The sequence below is a fragment of the Canis lupus genome, chromosome 7 (genome assembly GCF_011100685.1).
Source record: "Canis lupus familiaris isolate Mischka breed German Shepherd chromosome 7, alternate assembly UU_Cfam_GSD_1.0, whole genome shotgun sequence".
Lineage (NCBI taxonomy): Eukaryota > Metazoa > Chordata > Mammalia > Carnivora > Canidae > Canis > Canis lupus.
In genome coordinates, this window is record NC_049228.1 from 40,099,147 (window position 1) to 40,112,680 (window position 13,534).

At 49.7% G+C, this 13,534-nt stretch overlaps 1 protein-coding gene and 1 long non-coding RNA gene across 4 annotated transcripts; one reads left to right on the top strand and one right to left on the bottom strand.

Annotated features, from left to right (window-relative positions):
• Positions 1-124: 124 nt before the first annotated feature.
• On the bottom strand, positions 125-10,157 carry DEGS1 (delta 4-desaturase, sphingolipid 1). Its single transcript, XM_038542888.1, has 3 exons — positions 9,982-10,157; positions 4,257-4,999; positions 125-830 (listed from the first exon to the last, which is right to left on the bottom strand). The coding sequence occupies exons 1-3, from the start codon at positions 10,061-10,063 to the stop codon at positions 684-686; spliced, it is 972 nt and encodes a 323-aa protein (XP_038398816.1). The 5' UTR covers positions 10,064-10,157; the 3' UTR covers positions 125-683.
• On the top strand, positions 8,795-13,410 carry LOC119872559. Of its 3 annotated transcripts, none has more exons than XR_005362324.1 (2): positions 8,795-9,030; positions 11,645-13,410. It is a non-coding gene; the product is annotated as an uncharacterized LOC119872559 (long non-coding RNA). The 3 variants fall into 3 exon arrangements; XR_005362325.1 differs by lacking the exon at positions 8,795-9,030 and adding an exon at positions 10,702-10,785; XR_005362323.1 differs by lacking the exon at positions 8,795-9,030 and adding an exon at positions 10,866-10,973.
• Positions 13,411-13,534: the final 124 nt, after the last annotated feature.

Below are 13,534 nucleotides of genomic sequence, written 5' to 3' on the forward strand. Positions count from 1 at the left end.
AGCCAGCTGCCTCCCATCAGACCACACCCTGCTTCTGCTGCAATAAAATGACATGGAAGTCTCTCAGTGGAGCTACTTCTGAGAGTCGCTGCATCTGAAAAAGAAGTTCAATGTTGGACGTGACTGAACGCAGTAAGTCCTTTATTTATGAATAGGCTATGCAGGATTCAGGAGTGTGTCATTTCAGTTTCACGTACAATAGTAAAAACTAAAAATTCAGCTTATAGGAAAAGAGATTTCCAGATCTTTTGGGGTGGGGTGGCATTTTGAAGTGAACTCACCCCAGTACCGTATTAGATAAACACAGTGAAGTATGAAAATGTGATAAATACTACTGTGATTAATAGCTCAGTTTATTAGCTGTTTTAATAAAGTACAACTTTATAGTGAAAATAATGTACTAGAAATAGCTTTTTTTATGATATGCTTACAAAATGTCAGACGCCAGGGAGACTGTCCTCCACAGTGATGACACAATGCACACGCTCCCTGTGAGCAAAGCTGAAGGCGGGCTAGGCAGGCTGACCGTGGGAAGCCAAGGAAGCTTGGGGGCCTCGGAGCTCACCCTCCGGAACCATGAGAGGGGCTTCTCTGCTTCACCAGGCTGAGATCAATCATGCTCCAATCCCACTTTCTAGCCGCCGTGAAGCGCCACAGAGGAATGGTTTCAACTCTAAGGACCTTCACTCCAGGACCACCTTGCCTTTTTGATGGCGCTTCATTCTCGAGTAGGGACTTATGGTGTCATCTGTCACAAAGTCATACAGTACTCTGATCCATGAGTTGTAGTGGGGGAGGTTGTCGTAGTACTCGGCAGCGATCTTCCTCACCTGCAAGAGAAAACACACAAGAATGAGTGCTGGCTGAGTCCCACTAAATGTGGCAGACAAATGCCCACCACAAACACTGAGAAACCACGAGCCCGCTGGCCTCCTCCGTCCCCAAAACTCAGCCCTAAGAGCAGGAGCTCAGGGATTCCAAAGCCATCTGCATTGCGACAGGGACAGGTACTCCACCCTCTCAGATCACAGACTCTCTGCCACAAGCTCTGATGTTTTGTCATTTAAACAGCTAGATATAATAATAAATTATATCTCAATAAAGCTATTACAAGAAACCTCGTCACACACACTATTAACGCTGCACATTATCACACCACCTGCAATACCATGATCCAATCAATAGCAGGGATTTGCTGAGGACACAGAATAGAATGCTCCCAGATATACCCCTGAGATGAAGAGCAGGAAAGGGAAGACCAGAACTCTGAGGACACCTGTCCGCGCAGCTCAGCAGTGAGGCAGCAGGAAGCAAGTAGGACCAGGACAGACACTTGCCTCACGTCAAGTGATGTCTGAGGCAAGCACATTCTCAGTTTGGGGACTGGTCAAGAAACATGGAAGCTGGGGCGCCTGGGGGGCTTAGTTGGTTAAGCACTTGCCTTCATGATCTCAGGGTCCTGGGATCGAGCCCCATGTCGAGCTCCATGCTCAGCGGGGAGTCCGCTTCTCCCTCTACCCCTCCCCCACTTGAGCTCTCTCTCAAATAAACAAAATCTTAAAAAAATTTAAAAACAGATTTTTTTGGGGGGCAGCCTGGGTGGCTCAGTTGAGTGTCTGCCTTCAGCCTAGGGCGTGATCCCAGAGTCCTGGGATCCAGTCCTACATCAGGCTCCCCGCAGGGAGCCTGCTTCTCCCTCTGCCTGTGTCTCTGCCTCTCTCTCTCTCTCCGTCTCTCATGAATAAATAAATAAAAGCCTTAAAAAAAATTTTTTTTTAACAAAGAAACCTGTAAGCTAAGGTACATTTGACCCTTGAACAACACTGTCTGAACTGCACGGCTTATGTATACAGTATTTTTGCTAAACACAGTGTAGTCCTGTAAATGTGTCTTCACTTCCTTATGATTTTCTTAGCATTTTCTTTTCTCGAGCTCACCTCATTGCAAGAACACTGCATATAGCACATAAAACATACGAAATATGTGTTAATTGACTGCTTATGCCATCGGTTAGGCATTGTCTGTTTATGCCAATAGTGGACTCTCAGTAGTTAGGCTTTAGGGGAGTCAAAAGTCCCATGTGGATTTTCAACCCTGTGGGGAGTTGGCACCCTAACCACTGTTGTTCAAGAATCTACTCTCTATGGTTAGGATTGAAAAACTGATTTTGTTCAAAGGGCAACCAGCTTTATATCCTCTGTAAAAAGTGAAAATTCACTTCTTTAGGGAAGAGATGAACAAAAGCCTCCCACTGTCTTCAGACCTGTGCCAGGCAGAGTGACACAAAGTAGCTGGGATTCAAACTTGTCTTTAGACAGTTGCATGGTTTTTCCCCCAAACATTTTATTTTGAAAAACGTGACACGTACAGAGAAGTTGAAAGAGCAGTAAAACAGACACCCATATGCCCTTTACCCAGGCCTGCCAACTTCCACTGAGTCACTTTCTGTCTCTGCACAGACATATACCACATAGCGTGCTTTCTCTGCTGAGCCTTCTGAGAGTAAGATGCAGACATGTGACAACTGGCCTCTCACATTCCACCCCAATATTCAACACATACCTCCTATGAACAAAAACATTCTCCTACAAAACCATATATTTCACACTCAAGAAAGTTAACATCAACACAATATTTTCTATGATGTAGTACAGATTTAAAGTTTCCCATGGACCCAATGTCCATTCTAGAGCTTTCTTTCCTCTAGTGGAAATCCAATCAATAATCAGAGGTCGCACTTAGTTCTCACTTTGTGTGTGTTTGTAATCAGTCAATAGTTAAAAAAACTTATGAGGAAATCTATAAAATTCGATTGGGTGGGTATGATGGCATAAAATATTTGGCAATAGTTGGTCCTTATGGTGTACCTGGGTGGCTCAATCAGTGAATCATCAGCCTTCATCTCAGGTCATGGTCTTAGGGTCCTGGGATCGAGTCCCACATCAGGCTCCCCACAGGGAGTATCCTTCTCCCTCTGCCTAGGTCTCTGCCTCTCTCTGTGTGTTTCTCATGAATAAACAGATAAAATCTTTTTTTTGGGGGGGGGGGGAAGAATTCACCAGAAAGGTAAGTGAAGTTAGGAAGGTGGGCCTTGGCAGAGGACAGAAGGATGGGGGTCCAATGCGTCCTCTCATGTCCTCCACAAACACTACACTGAAACGTGCAATGGGAGCGGTCGGGCCTGCCTGCAGAGAGTCTGCTCAGGAACTGACTGCCGGCGTTCACGTGCAGGCCGACTCCGTGGGACGCCTGCATTGCCCAACAAGCCAGCACATAAATCTGAGTTAAGCCCAGCAATTTAACAGCAATGAAAGCGACGTGATGAAAGCTCACTTAAAGAGACTCCTTTCTCAATCTCTGGTTTAGTTTACAAGCCGGCAGATCCTCCAGCACTCTGGACCCGAGGGCCACCACTGGGTGAGAGACTCCGAGACCGAGCCCCAAAGACTCGAGGGTGGCACACTCAGGATTGAACTTGGTTGTTGGCTTTTGATCAGTGGCTTTGATCAGTGGCAAAATATACTAGAACCTTTTTTTAAAAAAAAGATTTTATTTATTTGAGACAGAGCGTGTGTGTGCTTGCGCACATGCAGGGGGAGGCGCAGAGGGAAAGGGAGGAGCAGGCTCCTCACTGAGCAGGGAGCCTGACTGGGTGGATGTGGGGGTTCAATCCCAGGACCCCGAGATCATGATCTGAGCTAAAGGCAGACGCTTCACTGATTAAGTCCCTCAGGCATGCTCCCCCCACACCAAGATTCCTTTTATTGTTTTTATTTTTTAGATTTTATTTATTTATTCATGAGAGAGAGAGAGAGAGAGAGAAAAAGAGAGAGAGAGGCAGAGACACAGGCAGAGGGAGAAGCAGGCTCCATGCAGGGAGCCCGATGTGGCACTCGATCCCGGGTCTCCAGGATCATGCCCTGGGCTGAAGGCAGGTGCTCAACCGCTGAGCCACCAAGCGTCCCCCCAAGATTCCTTTACAGGCAGCATGGGCAGCTCTGGTGGCTCAGCGCTTTAGCGCTGCCTTCAGCCCACGGCCGGATTCCGGAGACCCGGGATCAAGTCCCACATCAGGCTCTGCCTGTGTCTGCCTCTCTCTATGTCTCTTGTGAATAAATAAATAAAATCTTTAAAAGTAAATAAATAAAAATAAAAATAAAAATAAAAATAAAAATAAAATAAAACAGGCAGGTTGAGACTGATTGTGGTCTTATAACCATCAGAAATTCGAGTATGTTTCAAAACTCTTTACTTACCAGTGGAAGGCTTTTTCCGGGAATGTTGGGGAAGTCATGGTGCTCATTATGGTAACCCACATTGAAGGTGAGCAGATTTAGAGGCCCATAATACGAGTAGGTTTCATGTCCCTTTAGGAACATGTAATGTTCGGCTATAAAATGTCCAGAAATTGGGTGCAAACCTAGACCAAGTAAGGATGCTGCCAACATGTAGACCAAAGATTTGATTCCGAAAACGTAGTAAACTGTAATGTCAAAAATGACCTGGATCACAGTATTAATAATTTCCAAGTAGGTAATCGGTTTGGGGTTGATGAACAGAGGTCGAAAAGCATAAAAGAGAGGCTGAAGGACAACCCATATAAACTTTCTGAAAGTGGTACAGAAAAACCAGCCTTCAAAATCAGTGGGAATATCCACATCAATGCCATCACCCCCAAGGTAGCGATGATGGTCCATGTGATATCTCTTAAAGGAAATTGAATATGGAACGCCAATAGGAAGATTAGCAAACATTCCAAACCAGCGATTCCACATAGCTCTGTAGTGGCCGAAGGCGCTATTGTGAGAGACCTCATGAATAGCTAGAGTCACAGAGTGGTTTATGCAGCTGCCGAAGGCGTACGCCCAAAATATGACCCACTTCCAGTCCAGGTCTTTCACGAGGTAGAATGCAACCAGCTGGGTGAGAACCATCATGGTGATAATCCAGATCAAGTTGGGATCAGGTTTCATCAAGGACTTTATCTCTGGATACTTTGCTGTAAAGAAGGAAAAAAAAAAAAAAAAACAACCAAGAACTTAAAAGAGCACTCACTAGTTCTGTAATTATAATTAAAACAACACCCATTAAATTAACACATTAATTTTTTTCTTTTTCCAAATCATTATACGCCCTTCATTAGAGACTTTCTCCACTACAGGGAGGAGTATAATCCAATAGAGAAGTTACTAAATACTGTGTCACAACAAATTGAGAATTTGTTCAGGAAAAATTAGCCTCAGAATCTAGACTCTCCACAGGAACAGAAAATTACAAATAAGGTAAAGATGTCGTGTCATCCAATTCCCTTTTCACCCCTACCAGTTCTTTGTATAGTAAATTGATTAAGTTTTGCAAAGTTGCAATCACAGTCTGATAACCTATTCCAGTGTCTGACAGTACAACAGATGTATCTACTTATGTATAATGTATATGCAATGTAGTTGCACACTTCAACATGATATAGAGTTGATATAGAGGACACGTACTTATAATTTCCTTTATAATGACTGAATCGCTTCTAGTTGCCAGTTGTAACTTCTACCCATTTCCTGATGTTTAGACATTCAAGTGGCTAAGATTTTTGCCAGTGTGGATTTCTGACAGTCATCAGGAAATCAGGATAATGTACAAAGAATTCTACTGATTTAAGATCCCACTTTCCATATTGCTCACTTCTGTGTGATGACTGCACAGTACTCATTTGTTAGATTCTTATCTGCTTTGTTGAATCTACATGCAAATATTTAAGAATGATGAAAAAAGCCAACTGCAAAAGCTCTGCATTTCAGGCAAGTGTCCTGTAAGGGCAAACGCAGACCATTCCCTGGATCTTACCGCCCGCAGAGGGAGGACCAGGTGTGATGAGTGTCTCTGGTTTTATGTGTTGCTGAGTAGGTCTGACCCACAACAGCATGAGGAGGAAGGACCTTTTTATTTATTTATTTATTCATTTTTTTTTTTTGAGTTAGGTCATTCAGAATGTTTTTGAAAAGACAAAGGAAAAGAGCAGCTTCATCCTCTTTTCTCTACGTGTGAAGTGAGGAATTCAAAGCTTACACTGCAAGGCAGGAAGCTACTGAAGTCCAGGTTTACATATAAGATGTGAGAGTGGTGCTAACCCATTTTCTCTCTCCTAACCTCTGATCTTTGTTGGTTTAATTCATCTTATCGTTAGTAATTTTGTAGGCAATAGACCAAAAAAAAAAAAAAAAAAAAGAGAGAGAAGTAACCCTATAGGCCCAGAAGTGAATTAGTCTAAAACCAAATGAAAAGTTCAATCGAGGGCAGCCCGGGTGGCTCAGTGGTTTAGTGCCTGCCTTTAGCCCAGGGCCTGATCCTGGAGACCCAAGATTGAGTCCCACATCACGCTCCCTGTATGGAGCCTGCTTCTCCCTCTGCCTGTGTCTCTGCCTCTCTCTCTCTGTGTGTCTCTCATGAATAACTAAAAAAAAAAAAAAATTTTTTTTTTAAAGTTCAATCGAGTCATTCATTAAAATCTGAGCATTTGGGGAGCAGTTCTTCAACAACAGAAAAACTGTTAGTGGATAAGAAATAACTCATTGAATAGTTCATTCAGTAAGTAATAACTCTATGTATTTCGATTTAGACAGGGCTCCAACATTTTTACCTTATATAAAACGTGATTAAATTGACACATCTGAGAAAGGATGGAAGGCAGTATACATTTTATGGGTATTTTAAAATGATGAAACACACATGCATAGTTCTCTCAGACAAATCAAGCTGCTCCAAGTAGTTCTGTACCAAATGTTTGCAAAGCTTATTTTAGTACACAAAAATCAATACTACAAGGGTACTGATACAATTATTTTTTAAAAGATTTTACTTATTCATGAGAGACAGAGAGAGAGAGAGAGAGAAGCAGAGACACAGGCTCCATGCAGGAAGCCCAATGCGGGGACTCGATCCCAGGACTCCAGGATCACGCCCTGAGCCAAAGACAGGCGCTAAACCGCTGACCATCCAGGGATCCTGGTACTGATACAATTAAATAGGGAAAGAAGACTTGTTGCAACATACAGTGCTGGTTATCAACATGCAAAAGGATGAAGTTGGACCCCTTCCTCACACCATACTCAGAAATTACCTCAAAACAGATCACAGACCTCAACACAAGAAAATTATAAAACTCGTAACACAAGTAAATCTCTACAGCCTTCATGATTTCTTAGATAATATACCAAAAACCTAAGTGACAAACGGCCAGTGAGCACATGAGAGATGCTCAACGTTAGTCATTAGGAAAACACAAACTGAAACCAAAATGAGACACCACTTCACACATGCTAGAATGGTTATCATGAAAAAAGATGGGCAGTAACCAGGATATGAAGAAACCGGAACCCACACATGTTGCTGCTGACAATATAAAATGGTGCAGCTGGTTTGGAAGAATCTGGCCGTTCCTCAAAATGCTAAACAGAGAGCTACCAATGACCCAGTAAGTCCACTCCTGGGCAGCTAGCCAAGAGGAATGAAAACACATCCATCTGATAACTTCCATGTGAGGGGTACCTGAAGCATCTGCCTTTGGCTCAGGTCATGCTCTCAGGATCCTGGGATGGAGCCCCAAGTCCCTGGCTTCCTGCTCAGTGGGGAGCCTGCTTATCCCTCTCCCTCTGCCCCTCCTCCCTGCTCATGGTCTCTCACTCTCTCAAATAAATAAATATAATTTAAAAAAATAATAACTTCCATGTACGTGTTCATAGAAGCATTATTTGTAAGAGTCACAAGGTGAAAACAACCCTACAGTCTAGCAACTGAAGAATGAATAAATGAAATGTGAACAGCCATACAATGGAATATTACTTGGCCACTAAAAGGAATAAAATACCAACAAGCTACAGCATAGATGAACCTTGAAAACATTATAAGGGAAAGAAAGCAGTCACAAAAGACCAAGAATTGTATAATTTCACTTATAAGAAATGTCCAGAATAGGGGTACCTGGGAGGCTCAGTGGGTTAAGTGTCTGCCTTCGGCTCAGGTCATGATCTCAGGGTCCTGGGATCAAGCCCTGAGTCGGGCTCCCTGCTCAGCAGGGAGTCTGCTTCTCCCTGTCCTTCTGCTCTCTCGTGCACTCTCAAATAAATAAAATCTTTAAAAAAAAATGAAATTATACTATAACCCCAAAGGTAAATTTAGCATAAATGTCTGTTGTTAAAAAATATATCCATGTTCTCTAATGGCTCCCCCCACCCCCGCCCCAAAACCCAACCATTTCCAGAAATATCTCTTCTCATTTTAGTACTCTCATCTTTCCTGAGGTTATTCTAGCTCCACTCCTGAAATGGAACACTGAGCAGTATTTGCACCTGCAGGGAAAAGGATTCTATTTTCACTGAGAAACCTGTCATCTTTTTCCTTTCCGTGAAATGGTTCAGTGATGTTAAGTCTGTGGGAAAAGGCTAATTGTCAAGATAAGCATCAATAAGCACCTTTTCACTTCCTTGATTATCTGAATTTTAAATCACTGGCTCAGTTCCAGGACTGAGGTGTGGGATTTTTACAAGGTGGACACCAGCCTGTTCTTATGGAGCATGCTGATTGTCTAAAGCATAGACAGAATGTATCAGATGCTGTCTCTGCTGTGTGATTTGCAAAATACACGTTTTAATTAAAAATAAAAAGAAAGCACGCATCCAGTAACCAGTCTCTTGAAAGGCTATCCTGAATAGCAACTGTACAGCTTCAAGCTACCGATTTATGGATTCCATTTTTTAAAGATCCATCTAGGCTGAACCTACTGACTCCTATTTGTTTTTTTCTTAGACACAGGCAGAGGGAGAAGCAGGCTCCATGCAGGGAGCCCGACACAGGACTCGATCCGGGTCTCCAGGATCACACCCCGGGCCGAAGGCAGGCGCCAAGCCGCTGGGCCACCGGGGCTGCCCCCGACTCCTATTTGTAAAAGCATTGACACTGCTAAGTTCAGACACCCCAGCAAAAAATCAGAGGCTGGCTTTCTCTTTTCACTGGGCAAATGGACGCTGAGAAGGAAAGTAGGTAAGGACTGTGGGGGAGGCTTCATTCGTCCTATTCGACTTAGCGCCCGTTGGTTTCCTGGCTTTTCCCAAGGGGTGGAGAGCATCTGCCTGGGAGGCCACGTACGCTTGTAACCTCGTCACCGACCTAGCGGCTGCAGCCCACCCGGACGAGGCCCGCCCCCCTCCCGCGGGCCCGCCGAGGCCTAGTGCGCCGGGCGCCGGGGTTCCTGAATCAGCCTGCGGGGAGGAGCCGGCCGGTCCTCCCAGCGCAGACCCGCCGGCCCCCAGGCCGGGAGCGAGGGAGCGAGGGAGCGAGGGAGCGAGGGAGCGCCGCGGCCTGGCCTCCCGGGGCCCCAGGCTCGCGGCCCGGCTCCCGCGCCCCCCGCCCCCCGCCCCGAGCCAGCGCGCCGCCGCCCGCCCCCGCCCCCGCCCCCGCCCCGGGCAGCGCAGCCGCGCAGGGCCCACGAGCCCAGGACCACGCCCTGCCCCGCGCCCCGGCCTCCGCCCGAGGGGCTCCGAGCCGCAGGACCTGCCGAGCCCCGCCGGGACCCCCACCCTCCGGGAAAGCCCTGGACTTCCCCGCCCCCGGGAACCCCCGCCGGGACCCCTGCCCCCCTCCCCGGAAGCCCCCACCCCCGCCAGGAACCTCCTGGAGCCCCAACCCCGCCGGGGCCCCTGCGACCCCTGCGACTCCCCCCCGCCGGGCCCCTGCCCCCCGGAAGCCCCCACCCCCTCGGGAGTCCCCCCCGCCAGGAACCTCCTGGAGCCCCAACCCCGCCGGGGCCCTGCCCCCCCGGAAGCCCCCCCGCCGGGAACCCCCCGGAAGCCCCCCCGCCGGGACCCCGCGCCCGCCGGGAACCCCCACCGGCTCTTAACGGGCCGCGGGCGCGGGGGCGCCAGGCCGACGCGGAGAGCGCGCCCCGGCGGCGGGAGGCCGCGCGCACATAACGGGGCGCGGGCCCGGCCTCACCCAGGATCTCCTGGCGCCGGCTGGCGTGGGGCTGGTCGGTGTAGACCCACTCGAAGTCTTCTCGCGCGACGCGGTTCCCCATGGCGGCGGCTGGCGGCCCCGCTCCCGCTCTCGCTTCCGGCGCGGCTCCTCCGAGGCGGCGGCGGCGGCGGCGGCGGCTCCCGGCTCTTGTCAGCGCGCCGCGGGCGGAGCCGCGGTGGGGACGGGGGGCGGGGCGGAGCGGAGCCTAAGGCCCCGCCCCCAGGCCCAGGCCCCGCCCCCAGGCCCGGGCCCCGCCCCCAGGCCCAGGCCCCGCCCCCCGCGGCGGCCGCGGCTGCTGCCGGGATCCGCAGGCTCGCGTGGCGCAGTCCGGCTGCCGGAGCGGGCGGGGCCCGTCTCGGCGCCCGCAGGGAGGGCCCCTCCGGCGCAGGGACGCGAGCTCGACGTTAGGAAGCTTCCGACGCCAGGGCCCAGGAGAGAGCCGCCGGCTCCCATCCCAGCGACCGCCGAGCCCGGCGCGGGGTGCGGCCGGGGGCGCCTCGGCCTCCCGGGACCTGCGGCCGACCCCTGCGCCCCAGCCCGGGCCTGAGCGGCCGCCGGTGCCCGCCCCGCGCCCCGCGCCCCGCGCCCCGCGCCCCGCGCCCCGCGCGCCGCTGGGGACCTGCGGCCGGCCGTGCGGGGCTGGCGCTCCCTGCTGGACTGCCCAGCGGCGCGGGGCTGCGGCTTCTCCCCCCCCGCCCCCTCCGCCCGCCGCCCCAGCCCCCGGCTCCTGCGCTGCGACCTCCTCCGCACCCCTGCGGCCAGGAAGGCCTCCAGAACCCGGTGGTGCGGCCAGGCGGGGCGGGGGAGGGGGTTTCCAGCAAGTCCACGGTGCCTGCCCACCCCCCCCACCCCCCCCACCCCGGCACCGCGGCTTCCTTGCGCTGGACCCGAAGGAGGGGTGTCTGTGCTGTCCGAGTGGGGGGACCCCTCGCCCGGCCCCTGGATGCTGTGCCCCTTCCTGTCCGCTCCAGGTCACCACCTGCTCTCCCACGTTGAAACGGGCGTCCCCTTGTGTCTTTTCAACACTGGGGCGGGCGGGGGGGATCCGCAGTCTGGGTGGTCACTGTGGAGCCGCGGGGACCAACTCCCGTGTGGGCGTGGGTGGGGCCCAGCCCTCCTCCTCTATGGCTGCCTTCCCCGCCCTAGGTCCACCGGCCAAGACTTCCCATCAGCCCAGAGCATGTATCTCCCTGCCGTCCCTGGCACCCCAGGGTCCCTCTGAGGGTCCTGCTGGTTCTGGAAACTTCCTTCAGAGCTACCCACTTCTGTCATACGGCAGTCCTTCCCCTTTTGGTGTCAAGGAGAAATGAGGAGTGCCAGTCCTGGAGGGGGGGACTCGTTGTCCCCCACCCCACTCCCAGGGCCCTTTGATTCATCCCCAGGCCCCTCTGCCCTGTCTCCTAGGAGCTCCTTTCTGCTTCAGGGGCTTTATGGGGCCCTTGAGAGAAGGCCTCTCCTCTGGAAAGCAGAAACTGAGCAGTAATGGCTGGGAACATTCCAGCCACTACAGATGGCAAACAGCCTTCCAAAGCTTCATGGCTGGGACCAGCACTTGCAGCTGGTCCGGCTCAAAAAATGTTTGCAGATTCTCAAGGACCCCAGTGACTGTATGGTGCCTAAAATTATTTTTAATTTTGAACAGCCTACCTGAGGATATGATCAGAAGTTGAGGCTTTGGTGCCACTCCCTACTTGGACTCTGGAGGCCTCACAGTGTTTGCTGATCCTGTGTGCTATCCACGGGTCCTGACCAGGCTCACAACGTGTAAGTGGGTCAGTCTTAGCTCCTTCTCTGACCCTCCATTTCTCGGGAGCTTGTGGGCTTGGTGGTCAGCAGCTGTAAACATGCACCCTGCAAGGGCGATAGCTCTAGTGATTATGAACAGGATCATTCCGAGCATCTGGAGTTCACTTCCAAGCCATGGTCCCCAAGACCCAAACCAATCCAAATCGATCATGTCAAAGACCCTAAACCTGAAGGAGCCACTTTTGTGAGTGTAGTGGCTTATTCAGTGACTTTATGTAGCTGAGTTTCAGGGCTTCCCCAGAAATGTCAGTCCAAGTGCATCAGGTGGTGTTGGCCACGGCACAGGCACCTCCTTGTTCAGCCAAGAGATCATCCAGAGCTATGCTATCATTGGGAACAACACTGGCCTTGCAAAGATGGCAACCACTGGTGAGATGTTTTTGTGACTTTCCATCCGATTTAGATAATCATAAGAACGTGGGGGTGTAACTGTCCTATGATGTGCATATTTATTTGTGTTTAATTGGGCAGGTGCAGTTATAATTGGAGAAAGATAAAACAAGGCACTGGATGCTGTGGCCATGAGAGATTTCTTAAGTGACTTCTAAGGTGGAGGGAGGAATAGTTAGAAAGGAGATTGGTCACAGGGAGGACCAGAGGTCTCTAGCATCACGGACAGATAGGAGTTTTTTTATGACAGATCCAGCAGTCTGAAAGGTTACCCCAGGAGATACAAAAGATGGTGTTATCTTTCAAGGCCAATGCCAGTGTAAAGGAGAAGAAAGAGAAAAGAGTGTTTCATGTTTACAGTATGAGGGCTTGATCTGGCATCTCGGAAAGAAGCAGTTTACATCTATGATGTGGCTACTTCTCTTCCTCATCAGTTTGCTTCAGAGGTCTCCAGGGTCTGCAAAGGACCGGATGTCAGGTGGAGCCTTCTTTAGCTGAGATGTGTACCAAACATTCAAGTCACTAATGTGTGGCTGCCATCTGAGTAGTGAGGACAACTGGTGGTCCTTCCATGGGGATTTGAGAGCAGGCTTTGTTCCCAGTGATTGCAAATCAGAAGGGTGGGAGAGGATAGGAAACATTAGTTTGGAGAGTCATAGCCAGATATTTCAGCTAGAAGAATTCGAGATCCAGTCCAGTTTACAGGTATAGAACAAATCCTCAAAGACAGCAAGACTAGAATTTAATGTCTACACAGGTGCAAACATAATTTTTCTCTCCATAATCACTTTTTTCCTCCCAGATAATCACAGTAAAATGATTTGTTTTTATTAAACCAGGTCTGATTATTTACATAGCGCAGCAAGAAGAGCAATTGACCATGTAAACTCTTTTAAAGGCTGCTTTGCTTGGACTTTTTCATTAGGAATTTCAGATTGAGGGGGCCCTGGGTGGTTCAGTGGTTGAGCGTCTGCCTTTGGCTCAGGTCATGATCCGGGGTCCTGAGATTAAGTCCCACATCAGGCTCCTTGCAGGGAGCCTCCTCTGCTTCTCTCTGCGTGTCTCTCATGAATAAATAAATAAAATCTTAAAACAATCCAGCCAAAAACAAAACAAAACAAAACTACCAAACAACAACAACACCCCCCCCCAAAAAAAAAGGTATTTCAGATTGAACTTTTAAAAGCTTCTGAGGCCAGGAAGCCAAGCCGAGGATTGTCATCAGATGTTACCTGCAATACTTATAGTTTGGGTGAATTCCTCTCTTCTTGAGATTCCCCCCAAATATCCTGAGGTTTGTAGGCCTACCAGGAAGTGACTTCCTTACTTACCTGAC

Bases quoted from the DNA above. Each gene is read 5' to 3' on its own strand.
- DEGS1 (XM_038542888.1), bottom strand. From the start codon at position 10,063: ATGGGGAACCGCGTCGCGCGAGAAGACTTCGAGTGGGTCTACACCGAC. The intron at 5,000-9,981 runs GTGAGGCCGGGC...CCTTCTTTACAG, and splicing joins CCGGCGCCAGGAGATCCTGG to CAAAGTATCCAGAGATAAAG. The intron at 831-4,256 runs GTAAGTAAAGAG...TTTCTCTTGCAG, and splicing joins CCGGAAAAAGCCTTCCACTG to GTGAGGAAGATCGCTGCCGA.